General features: G+C 38.7%; 1 protein-coding gene across 1 annotated transcript in view; it reads right to left on the reverse strand.

Annotated features, from left to right (window-relative positions):
• The window catches only part of RYR3 (ryanodine receptor 3), a 420,504-nt gene that overhangs the window by 186,123 nt on the left and 221,112 nt on the right, over nucleotides 1-13,269 (reverse strand). Inside the window, exons 44-45 of the mRNA XM_078391770.1 lie at nucleotides 2,681-2,861; nucleotides 703-811 (exon numbers count right to left, since the gene is read on the reverse strand). Coding sequence (XP_078247896.1) covers nucleotides 703-811; nucleotides 2,681-2,861 — 290 coding nt within the window. The remainder of the gene's footprint in view (nucleotides 1-702; nucleotides 812-2,680; nucleotides 2,862-13,269) is intronic.

The following is a 13,269-nucleotide window of genomic DNA, read 5'->3' on the forward strand; positions in this document are numbered from 1 at the left end:
TGATTCATGAAAAAGAGTATAGTTTATACATCTAGTGAAGCAAGAGAAAGCCACCTGATCATCAAGTACAAAGGTTCTCCATAATCCAGTCATGATCATTTATACAGTAGAAATGCTTCCTAAACCTGGGTCCCCAGAACATCTTGGACTACAATTCCCAGAAATCCTAGCCAGCATAGCTAGTGGTGAAGGCTTCTGGGAGTTTCAGTTCAAGAATATCTGAGGATCCAAGATTTTAAACCATTGATTTATAGGAAGAACCTAGAATACACTATATCATAAATCCTTGATCAGCTAAATTACTCGTCATTATCATTTTTCTATTACCCATGTTTATAGTAAAAGCATGAAATAGGATGATAACCCAAGGAAAATAACAGCTCCTTTCCAGTTATGACATCAACAGGACTTGTACTTGTATCTTCTGGCAAGGACGACAACAACTTCCCACATGTAATGACCTCTTCATTGACAGCAAAGAATCCTGTGTTACTGAGAACTGCATTAAGCAGCGGTTCTATAGTGTAAAATAGTTTTCTGTCACTTAATTGTTTAAATATTAAAAATAACATTCTCTCCTTCTGCATCCAACAATTATTTTCTAGATACAAATGACAAGCTATAATGTTTGAATGCTAACCAAGGAGACACAAAGTTACTTACACTTTATTTAACAGAAATAAATAAAAATAGGCCACTCACATGCATTTCCGGTGCACAACGCCCAAGCAAATCTATAAGAGCTGCATAGAAAGACATAATTGCATTGCCCATATGAACTATCTCTTCCTCTTCTTCATCCTCTTCAAGACTGTTAGAAGGAATAAAGCAGTCATGAATAATTTTTGAAAGTATTGAGAAAATTCAAAGTAGTTTACAAACTAAAGTAAAAGGTAAAGGTTCTCCTTGACAATTTGTCCAGTCGTGTCCGACTCTAGGGCGCAGTGCTCATCTCTGTTTCCAAGCCATAGAGCCAGCGTTTGTCCACAAGGCCAGCGTGACTAGACAGGGAACGGCGTTACCTTCCCACCATGGTGATACCTATTTATCTACTCATATTTTTACATACTTTCAAACTGCTAGGTTGGCAGGAGCTGGGACAAGTGACGGGAGTTCACTCTGTCGCATGGATTTGATCTTACGACTGCTGGTCTTCCGACCTTGCAGCACAGAGGCTTCTGCGGTTTAACCTGCAGTGCCACCTCGTCAAACAAGAAACAACTACTGCTTCAACAACTCCCTGGAAGACTCCCTGGAAAACACCCTCATGTTGGGAAAGTGTGAGGGCAAGAGGAGAAGGGGATGACAGAGGATGAGATGGTTGGATGTTGTCATAGAAGCTACCAACATTAATTTGACCCAACTCTGGGAGGCAGTGGAAGACAGGAGGGCCTGGTGTGCTCTGGTCCATGTCATGAAGAGTCGGACACGACTTAATCACTAAACAACAGCAACAACAAAGCCATGTGCAAGCATATCAGGCAAAACCCAAAGGAGAAAGAAATAATAGAAACATTTAAAAATTAAAACGTTTTTAAAATACAATGTGGAACCCCCACAACCTGCACAATGGGAGTGACATTAATGGCCATAGGAGACTGTTATTAATTAAAATGTTTCAATTTTTAATTTCAAGGTGCATACAACTTTGTATCATTGTGAATGATTAGTCAGCACCCCAAAATCAGAACAGGAACTCTTTAATTAGTGGCAATCTGCCATGGCCAATAGTGGAACTGGGCAACAGGATACTAGCCAATAAATTGTTTCCGGCTTTTGGTAATTCTAATAAGGTTTTGTAGGTATGTGAGATCTTTATAATTTCTGCTTCCAGAGAACTTCTATGGTGAACTGAGGAGATGTACCTACGTCTCCTGAATCCTAGACAAGCATTCTACCAACTATACTATACTGGATGCTACATGTAAATGACCATAGAATGATACCCAGGCTATTGCTCAGAATACATTCTTAGAATGTGGAGTGCAAATTGAATCAGTGGTAAATGGGGTAATTATACCATTATATTTTATTGCATAGGTGAAAATACAAATGAAGTTTGAGCCAGTTGCAAGTCTGTGGCACTAGAGGAGGAGGAGGAAGAAGCAGAAGGAAAAACACAAAAGAGGAATGCATAGGTAGGTGATACCTTTATAGACCACTAAAGAAATCCTAGAATCCTTCGGTCTTTATGGAACAGCATCTAGTGTGGCTGAGAAGGCCAATTCGAGAGTGACAATCCCTTCCACACTGAGGACAAATACAATCTGCTAGCTTTCATCAACCGGGATGCCCACTTCATCAGTCTTGCACCGGTGTCTTATTGTTAGTGCAAAGAATTTAAAGAGTATCAAAAGTTCATGGCACATGGATTTAGCCAGGCATTTGTCTTAGATGTAAGTTATCTGTTTAACTAAATGATCTATGCAACTTATCACATCCTTCAGCTTCTCAAAGGGAAAGAGAATAATTTTGCAGTTGCTTATTATTGAGACAAGTGAGCATTTAATAATAATAGCAGTAAATGTGTGCTGTCAATTCAATTCTGACTTATGATCATCCTTTCTATGTTTTCCTAAGTAGAGAGTACACAAGTTTACCTGTAACTGATTGACAATTAACTCAGATGTTTGAAAAACATCTTACTGACTAGTGGAAAATGTTGTTTATGTGCACTTACAATTCCCTCTTGTATCCCTGGGAGGGAAGATCAAGAGCAGGGTTCTCAGAAATCTTAATTGCTCCTTGCATAGCAGCCAACAAACCATTTCCCCCTTCTCCTCTGAGAGCTGGCCCAAAACATTCTGGCCGACGGATAAGAAGCTTGACAACCACACTGGCATTTTCTTCAACACTTTCACCTAGAAAAGAGAAAAGCAACTTTTACTGACCAGACTATAAAATGAAACAACAACAAAGTGTACAAATCAATATATTAAGAATCTTAACAAAATTCTACATGCAGAATGAATTATTCAGTTTTGAGATCATATATTTGCTACAGATGTTTCATTTTGAGACAAAATTTGGATTCACTAGAAATGGGCATTTCAAAGACAAAGTAAGGATAGACCTTTTAGAACAAGAAATAAGGCAGTGGTTCTGAGGACCTGTGTAGGATCCAGGAGCCTCTGTTTCAACAAATAGAACTACTGCCAGAAGTAAGCTTCAAAGGCTCTCTTCTGAATGCTTGTCCTGTCTGAGCTGAGCTGGATAGCAGCTTATTGTTAGTGATGTTCTACATCTAGAAAATTTTCACTAGGGAAAATCTCATTGATTGTAAAATATTTCTTATTTTCTTTTCTTTTTTTGTCTATAGTTGTAGAAGGGGTGGGTATGTTAATCTGTATAAGCATTATAAGTAAAAGCAAAGTAGAAATAAAAAGTAAAAAAGACAAAAAGCATGGTGGCATTTAAAGACAAACTTTTATAGAGATTTAAATATCCTTCTCTTATGTCTGATGAAGTGGACTTGTCCACAAAAGGTCACATTAAAATATAATAGTTAGCCTTTAAGGTGCCACCACATTTTGTCTTTTTTATAATTGATTTCCATATTGCTTTTGCCTATAATGGTGGCACTGCAGGTTAAACTGCAGAAGTTCTGTGCTTCAAAGTCAGAAGACCAGCAGTCCTGAGATTGAATCCACGCAACAGAGTGAGCTCCTGTCACTTGTCCCAGCTCCTGCCAACCTAGCAGTTCAAAAGCATGTAAATGTGAGTAGATAAACAGGTACCACCATGGTGGGAAGGTAACGGCATTCTGTGTCTAGTTATGTTGGCCACATGACCACAGAAACCATCTACGGACAGACACTGGCTCTATGGCTTGGAGACAGAGATGAGCACTGTGACCTAGAGTTGGACACAACTGGACTAAATGTCAAGGGGAACCTTTACCTATAGAGTGGTGACCCGCATAACGGGCGCCCCGTTTAACAGCGAATCCGCATAGCGATGGGTTTTTGCGATCGTTTTTGCGATCGCATTGCGATGTTTTAAATGGTAATTCGCTTACCGATTTTCGCATAGCGATGTTTTCCTAACAGCTGATCGGCGGTTCCACACCGGGTAAAAAATGGCCGCCTGCAGTGTTTTCGCGCCCATTCCTCACTTACCAGGCAGCGAAAATGGTGGCCGTATGGAGGATTTTCGCAGAACGGTGAGTTTTTTGCCCATAGGAACGCATTAAAAGTGTTTTAATGCGTTCCTATGGGCTTTTTTGTTCCGCATAGCGACGAATCCGTATAGCGACGATTTTTCCGGAACAGATTATCGTCACTATGCGGGGCACCACTGTAATGTTTTTATCTGTTTTGTTTTGTCTTTTTGTTGTTGTTGTTCTTGTTGCTCTGTGCGCAAAACTACCAATCCTGCAAAGCTTAATGTGTTTTTGATTAATTCTACAGAGGAACGGTGCCATTTTGCATACGTATCATTATAGTCCTGTGCAGCTTGGTCTTTTGTCTGTACTTTTCTATGCAGGAAAGATGCCATTCTGAGCAGAAATTGTCAATAGTCCTGAAAAACTTGCTATTCCTTCAAGGAGAAATTATTACGAAACATCTGAAAAATTCTGTGAGATTTTTCCATGAAATTTTGCAGGGGTAGAAAAATCTTGTTGCAAAGAGAAAATAGTGGTTTGTTTGGCAGTGGTTTTATTTGCTCGGGAGCAAAAGCTGCAAGATTCACATCCCTAGCATTAGTTCTCCCAGGAATATTGCTATTGAACAAGCTGAACAAGATAAAACAGAAGATGTGGAATAAATGGAGACAGATATTCAGTTCCAGAATATCTCCCTTAACTCCAGTAACAGAACTGGAAAATTTTCCAATTATAAAAAATTCCAAAATATGGATTTAAGGGGTTAACAAGTGTCTTAAAAAGAAAGCAGATAAACAAATGGGAAGAATAGAAAGAAAGAAAAATGAAAACTAAAGAACAAATAAGAGTCCGTTTGCTGAAGAAAAACTAAATTGGTTAAATGTAATGCTATAGGAGAAGTGGTTAATAGAGAGCGAGAAATTAAAACTAGAGGATAGAAAATAGACTAAGTTTGAAGAAATTATAAAGAATTTGGATAAAGACATAGATGGGGAAAATTGAGGAAGAATGGGGGTAACTTATACAATCTTGATGGATCAGCTGGACAGTTAGATTTAAAAACAGTATGAGAGGCGAATGTAGGGAAGATAGTTGAAGAAGATTGGGGAAAAAACTGCAACAGAAGGGTTTTAAAAATATGCCAATTAGGATAAAAGAAAATGGTTATAAAATATTATGGAGATGATATTTAACACAGGTAAAATTAAATACAGTGGTACCTCACTTTATGAAAGCCTCAGTTTACATAATTTTTGGTTTACAAACTGAAATAATAGAAAATAATGGTTTACATTCTTTTCCTCTTTTTCCCACTGTACGAAAGGGATTCCCCAGGACACATTGCACCTGGAGGTTTCTAGCGCCGCCCCCATTCCTAACGCAATCTGCATATCGGTTTATGAAATTTCTGCATGATGTAACATCCCAGAGGACGCATTAATTTTGTAAACCGAGGCACGCCTATATTATACATTCTAAATATTCTAAAAATGTTGGAAATGCAACAAAGAAGTTGGTACATATTTTCATTTTGGTGGAACTGTGAAGTTATACAAAAAGTATGGGTTATGTTATTTGAAGAGATCAGAGAATTATTGGAAATCAATATTGAAATGGTTCCAAAAACAGCACTATTACTGATGATAGAAAATTGTGATTTGAATAATACAAAAAAAAGACATGTAATGAATTTGATAACTGCAGCTTGATTGTTTATAGCAAAGAATTGGAAGAAGACTTCGGATTTCCAGCTGCAAGAGTGGCACAATGAAATATGGAATGTGGCAGTTAATGATAAACTGACTTCAGAAATTAAGTTTAAAAAAGGGAGAGATAAAGGTTAATAGATTCAATGAAATATGGGAAGAAGTTAAAAAAGTTGTATTGTGTAAAGAGAAAGGAAAGAAACAGGCAATGAATATATATATTTTTGGAAGGATTTTGGGGGTGGATAAAGGAGAAGTAGCACAAGCAAGTCTTGTGACACTATAATGATTAACACTTTTATTGTGGTATTTTATTTTATTTATTTATTTGATTTATATCCCGCCCATCTGGTCTGGTCAACCACTCTGGTATAACTTTTCATGGGTGGGAATACGATTCACAAGGAGCATGGAACACTGTCCTGAATTAACAGATGTTTATTGGCACTTTTTTCGACCTTTCACTATCATTGTTTCACTCTAGTATTTACCAGAGTTAGAAATGAATTAATCCCCACCCCACCCCATTGCTCTACCTCTCTATTGTTTCAGTTAGAGAACTACAACAGTTCAGCTAGCACGGCCAGTTGCAATATAACCACTTAGTTATTTACGTTGGGGACATCATAGTATCTGTATGACACTCTGTGTTTCTAGCTCTTACAATTCTGGAGACCTTTTACAACAAACAGAAAAAGTAACTTTCAGTTTATCAGAGGTATTATATCTAAATTTTAACATAAATACTACTGTCTCTACATTCCTCTATAATCTTTCTGGTGACCCCCCCCCATTCTCTCTACACACATGGCAACACATGCCTACTATCTACCAACCTAGGCTGCAGTCCTGTTTTCTTGTGTCTTCTGCTTCTTGTAGAGGTATGCATTGTGGTCACATGACATATATCCTGTGATAGTGGTTCATATGTTTTTTAGTTGAATTAGATGCAGTATGTTCATCTATGCCTCTGCAGAAGGGCATATCCCTTCCTCTTTTTGTGAATTTCTCTGCCATCCTTCCCCTTCTTTCTAAAAACTTTATTGGTGTGTCGGCAAGATGCCCATGTGCTGATCTGGGGCATTTTTTTTTACTGTTTCCATGCTGTGTTACCCTCAATGTGGAGAACAAACAGCCCTTTTGATAGAAGCATACCAGTGCAATGACATTCCTGTTTGAAAATTATTTTCTAAACAATTAAGGATGTTGAACGAAAGCCAGTGGTGGTGGTGGTGGTATCACACATCAGATATAAAGGAAATGAATTGGTTTTATAGTACACAATCAATGGAATGTTTGTTGTACTGTAAGTTGAAACATGGAACAAGTATAGTAGTAGCCTCCCAGCAGGCTGCATTTGATGCAGAGATGGCACAGAAGGGAGATAAAAGAATTGGTAATGGCTGTGTGTCATCTAAACCCCCTGTGAGGAATTAAGTTAGGCAGCAAGAACTTTCACCTAGTTTTTTCTGCACATTGCTTATCTGGTAACTGGGAAAAAAAAAATATAGCTGGCCGAAGGGAGTGGGAGTTTCCCTAGATAAAAAGACAGTTTAAAAAACAGCAAGAGGAGAGTTCGTTTTTGCTGCTGAGAGGAAGAAGACAAGATGGAGATTTATGATGGACTGAAGAAACATTTACATGATTGATTTTATAGTCGTTGCTGAAATATCCCTACAACTAAAAAACTTCTGTGCTTTACCAGCTGTATTCAAGGACGTGAGATAATAATTTTTTTTTATTTAGAGAATGTGTTTAAGTATTTTTCTAGAGAAATGCAATGAAGGGGAGGGAAACTGCTTAGAGTAAAAAAATTGTACAAATATCTATTTATATTATATTAGAGTTATGTTGATTTAATTCTTTAATAAATACTTCTGTCTATTTGACAGTTTAAAATTATGTTCTTTCCTGACCAAACCGAATGCATTTTGAGTACTGAATTTACGCTACCTAATTAATTGATGATTCAGCCCAACCAATTAAAATCTTATATGTCTGTGTTGTGTTATTTAAAATCAAGTGGGCTTTTTGAAACAGACAAGAGTAAAGCTCCTAACTGTTTGTATTTGGGCTGACGGACAGCAGAGAGAGGGGATTGCTTTGTTTGTTTATCAAATCCCTACTTGTGCTTCTCTAATTACTTTATTACAGCTTCTTAGGAACTGAATGAAGTAAATAAGAGTCGTTATATGGTGGCAGCGGTGGGATCAAACACGTGCTTTGTTTATTTTTGCTGGCAACAGTTTGAAGATTTATAGCTAGGCAACGATCGTAAAAGTAAGACGTTAGCCTACTATATATTTGATTTATGGCATTAAAAGCAGTGTCTGCTTAAAGCAGAGCTGTGTGAGTAAGTGAAAAGCTAATGGGTTTTCTTTGATAAAAACATTAGCCATGCAGGAGTTTGGTAGGAAAGAACGTTTTTAAAGTTAAATTGGCTTATTAAATGTACATTTTTCTCTGAGTGAATTCCTTGAACTTCACAAGCATTTCTGCAGTGATTTTTTTTTCTTTCCCTATGTGCTAATTTCATTTTTAAAGCACATGGACAGTTTTGCATCTTTTTTGGCATCAGAGAGAAGGAGAAGGGCGACATCTCGTGGTCTACGGGGTACATTGCTCCGAGGAGATGTCGAAGTGACACCTGGTGGTCTTCAGACATTATTGCAGCATGACATTTCAGATTCTTACGAAGCTGATACAGAAAGTGCAGCTCATCTATCTCCAGTAAGCAGACGGTTGCAACTAAGTGAGATGATGGCTGGAGTTCAAGAAGATCAAGCTATTGAAGACCAAAGAGGAGAAGAAGTAAGGTTAGATGATGAAGAAGCAGCAGCAGCAGCAGCAGCAGCATCCCAACTGGATGAAGAATTAGACCCAATTGACAAACTATCCAAGATGTTTGCTAGTTTTATTGCTAACCAAAATCAAGAGAAGAGAATCAGAGAATTGGAGTTAAGGTTGTCCAAACAGTACAGAGAAGCAAAACTCCAGCAAATGGAAAAGGAAAGGAAGCGAAAAGAGGAATATGACAAATCGATTGCCAGTGTGAACAGAAATAACCTACCTTTTTATCACGAGGGTATGGACGTTTTATCATTCCTATCTTTGTATGAGAAAGTTTGCCAAGATTTGAAGATCCCTCAGAAATGGTACATACCTTTGATTCGTACACAATGTAGTGGACTTCTTGCTGAGATTGTGGCAACTGTACCTAATGAGGACGTCGAGTGGGAGATTTTTCGTGAATATATCAAACGAAAATTTGGATACACTCCAGAAATTTTGAGACAAAATTTCAGGAAACTGAAAAAACAACCTAATGAGTGCTACTCTGCAATGGCTGATAGGTTAGAAAAACTTGGGGATCAATGGCTAGACTCAGTAGGCGCCAGTACTTTCCAAGACATGAGAACACTGATGTACCAAGAACATTTTCTTTCTTTAGTACCTGCAGAGATCAGAAGTGTCTTGATGCAGAAGAGGTTCAAGGATCTGCAAGAATTGGCCTTAAGAACCGATGAGTTACTTTCCTTCAAACGACCTGACCCGACGGTTAGGCCGAAGACTGCACCAGCGTTCCCCAGGAAACAGAGTTCATTTCAAACTAGAGAGTCTTTTGAGCAAGATCCCAGACGAAGGACAGAAGATACACGTAAGAGTATAGCTCCGGGACAGACAAGACCACCTCTCAAATGTTTCGAGTGTGGTGGTTCTCATTTGAGAAGAGACTGTCCGAAGTTAAACATTCCGGTTAAACAGGAGAAAGAGCCTGGGAGAAGAACATCTGCTCCAGTACAACCCAAAGGCAGACCTAGTGCTCCTAAGATGGCTTATACGAGTATAGAGTCAATAGGAACTGTTCAAGACCATATTCACAGTACTACATCATCAGTACCCTTCCAGTCAAGCATTCGACATTCACATAGTCAAGAGGGTGGAAGAGCAACTAGAACCTCAACTCAAGCTAATGGGGCTCAAGCCAAAATTAATTATGGTGTACCTCGTGTTTTGAACTTACGAATGGATTCTGTAACCTCAGACTACATCGGAGAAACTGCTGATGGACAAAAATACTCTATTTTAGATCCTGACACCATAATACCAGATTACCAAAGGAACTGGACTATAAGGAAGTTCACCGAGACTGTTTTTTTGCATACACCATCCGGAGATGTAGCTTTATGTGCTTTCAGAGATTCTGGAGCTGAACTTTCTTCAATAAGCCGTCAGTTTCTTGATCCAGCTTTGGTCTTGTATAACTTGAGATGCCCCATAAGAACCTATGCAAGCGAAGGAGATGAGCTAAAACATATTCCTGTCGCGTATCTGAAAATTACATACAAGTCCTGGACTGGAGTAAAACATATTTTGACCCATGAGGGGAAACCTGACTTTCTTCTAGGCAATGATCTCGCTGTGTTGGACGAAATACAAAGCCAAGGTCCACCTGTAATTCAAGTAGTTACCCGATCCCAGAGCAAGAAGATGCGAGAAGTTGAACCAATAGAAGAACTAGACTTAGAACCAGAAGAGGAGGAGCCAGATCAAAGTTATGAGCCAGATGAGGAACAAGATTCAGAATATGAACAAGATCAAGTATTTCCAGATGATATTCCAGAGGAAGAGCCTACTCCTGATGATATTCAAGGAGAAGAGTCTACACCGCAACAGCTCTTTGAGACCGAATCTGATGACTCAACTACAATTGAGGCCGAAATAGAAGAAATCGTTCCTAAAGGATCGGAGGTCTTTAGACAAAAGCAATTTAATGATCCCTCTTTAGCATCTTTAAGAACCCGTGCAAACGAATACGCTCAACAGCCTGTCCAACAGTCAGCATACTTTCTATGGGGAGAAAATGGACTGTTATACCGTGAGTACTATCCCAAGGATTTTATGGCAGCTCAACCCGTGCGACAGTTAGTAGTGCCCTCAGATTATAGACTGAGAATTCTTGAAATGGCACACGATCATCCTTCCAGTGGACACCAAGGTATGAGAAAGACACTCAAGAGAATTTCTCAACATTTTTACTGGCCTGGTCTTTCCAAAGCCGTAAAGGAATATGTTGGTTCCTGTGATGTTTGCCAAAGAGTAGGACACCAAACAGACCAAACCAAGGCTGAAGTGCAAGTTATGGAGATACCCGACCAAGTGTTCAAGTATCTACAAATGGATGTGTTAGGACCATTCATCCCTACTAAGACCAAGAAGAAGTACATCATCACTTTCATTTGTTCTGCAAGCAGATGGATTGAAGCTTATGCAATCAGCAACTTGTCAGCTACCACCATAGCTAGAATCATCGTGGACTTATGCTCACGTATTGGTGTTCCATCCAAAATCATTTGCGATCAAGCAGGAGCTTTCACTAGTGAACTCATGAAGAAAATCTGCGAAATAAGTGGTATCACCCTTAGCTTCAGTACTTCTCATCATCCTCAATCACACGGAATGGTGGAAAGAGGTCAACAGACTTTACTTCGTATGATCAAGACGATGACCCAAGAGTATGGGAACATTTGGGACGAACTCTTGCCTTTTGCTTTATTTGCCTATAGAAGTTCCGCTCATTCTTCACTAGGTGGATTTTCCCCGAGCGAGTTGGTATTTGGAAGAAATCTTCAAGGACCTTTGGATATCCTGAAATCCGAATGGGAAGGTGCGGTCAAATCTAGTTCAGCACCAGTTGCAGAATTCGTCCGACAACTTCAAGAGAAACTTTTAGCTGTTCAAAAGTTAGCTAGAGACAACTTGATGAACGCTCAAGCTGAACAGAAATACTATCATGACAAGAAATCCCGAGACAGAGAATTTGCAGTGGGTGATTTGGTGTTAGTACTGAACCCGCTCAGACCTTCTAAGTTAGAAGTGGTCTGGGAAGGTCCAGGAGAAATTGTTCAAAGATTTGGAGATGTTAATTATCTTGTTAAAATGCTGGATTCTAAAAAGAAACCTGTTCTTTACCATGTTAATAGACTGAAACGTTACAAAGATAGATCTGCAATGGTTTTTCAATATCATGCTGAGTATTTCCATTCTTCCAATGAACCAATTGATATGTTGTCAGAATTGCAAGATGCGGGTGATTGGTCTGATAATATTATCTTAACAGGTAATCAAGATCAGAAGGATCAGTTGTACCAGGTCCTAGAACGACATCAAGATGTGTTCTCAGACAAACCAGGTTACACAAATTTAGTCAGTCATGAAATCACTACAGATAGTGATGCTCAACCTATACGGTCGAGCCCATACAGAGCAATTGGTAATCATGCTAAACAAATTGAGCAAGAGATTCAAAAGATGTTATCTCTAGGAGTTATTGAAGAGGCAATCAGCCCTACTTGGACTTCACCTGTGGTACTAGTCCCTAAAAAGACTGCTACAGGTGAAATTCAAGAAGAAGTGAGATTTTGTGTTGATTATAGGAAGTTGAACAGTGTTACCAAATCGGATCCTTACCCTTTGCCTAGAATGGATGATTTGATTGAACACCTTGCTAAGGCTAAATTTATAAGTATCCTTGACCTAAAGAATGCTTATTGGCAATTAGATATGGCAGAAGAATCACGAGATAAGACCGCTTTCATCACACATGTGGGAACTTTCCGGTTCCGCAGAATGCCATTTGGTTTGAAAAATGCAGGTGCTTCATTTCAAAGGATGATTGATAAACTTTTGCAAGGTTTACCTTATGCTAATGCTTATCTTGACGATGTTGCGATTTTTAGTAATGATTTTGAATCTCATTTGGCACACATTGAAACTGTTTTGTCCAGACTTCAACAAGCAGGACTGACAGTAAAAGCCAGTAAATGTCAATGGATGCAGGGAAAAGTCATGTATTTAGGACATTTGATTGGGCAAGGAGAAATTCAAACTATACAAGCAAAAGTTCAAGCTATCAATGATTGGCCTATTCCTAAAACTAAGAAACAAGTACGCTCGTTTCTAGGTCTAATTGGCTACTACAGAAAGTTTATTCCGGATTTTAGTAATTTGGCAGCACCTTTGACAGAGCTAACTAGAAAAAGAGAACCTGTCAAAGTAAAATGGACTCCTGAATGTCAAAAGGCTTTTGATGCCTTAAAAGCTAAAATTGTTGATGCGCCTATTTTGAAATCTCCTGATTTCAACAAACCTTTCGTATTACAAACTGATGCATCTGAATTAGGTCTAGGAGCTGTTTTATTACAACAAGGAGAAGATGGAAACCTTTATCCGATATCCTATTTCTCTAGAAAACTTCTGGAACGCGAGAAACACTATGCTATTCCTGAAAAAGAGGCACTTTCAGTTTTTTGGGCATTGAATCTTTTGAGACCGTATTTATGGGGGCGCAAATTCACGCTTCAAACCGATCACCGAGCTTTAGTGTGGTTACAAAGTATGAAATCTCATAACCAAAAATTGTTAAGATGGAGTTTGGCATTACAAGATTTTGATTTT

Source organism: Pogona vitticeps, chromosome 1, assembly GCF_051106095.1.
Source record: "Pogona vitticeps strain Pit_001003342236 chromosome 1, PviZW2.1, whole genome shotgun sequence".
NCBI lineage: Eukaryota > Metazoa > Chordata > Lepidosauria > Squamata > Agamidae > Pogona > Pogona vitticeps.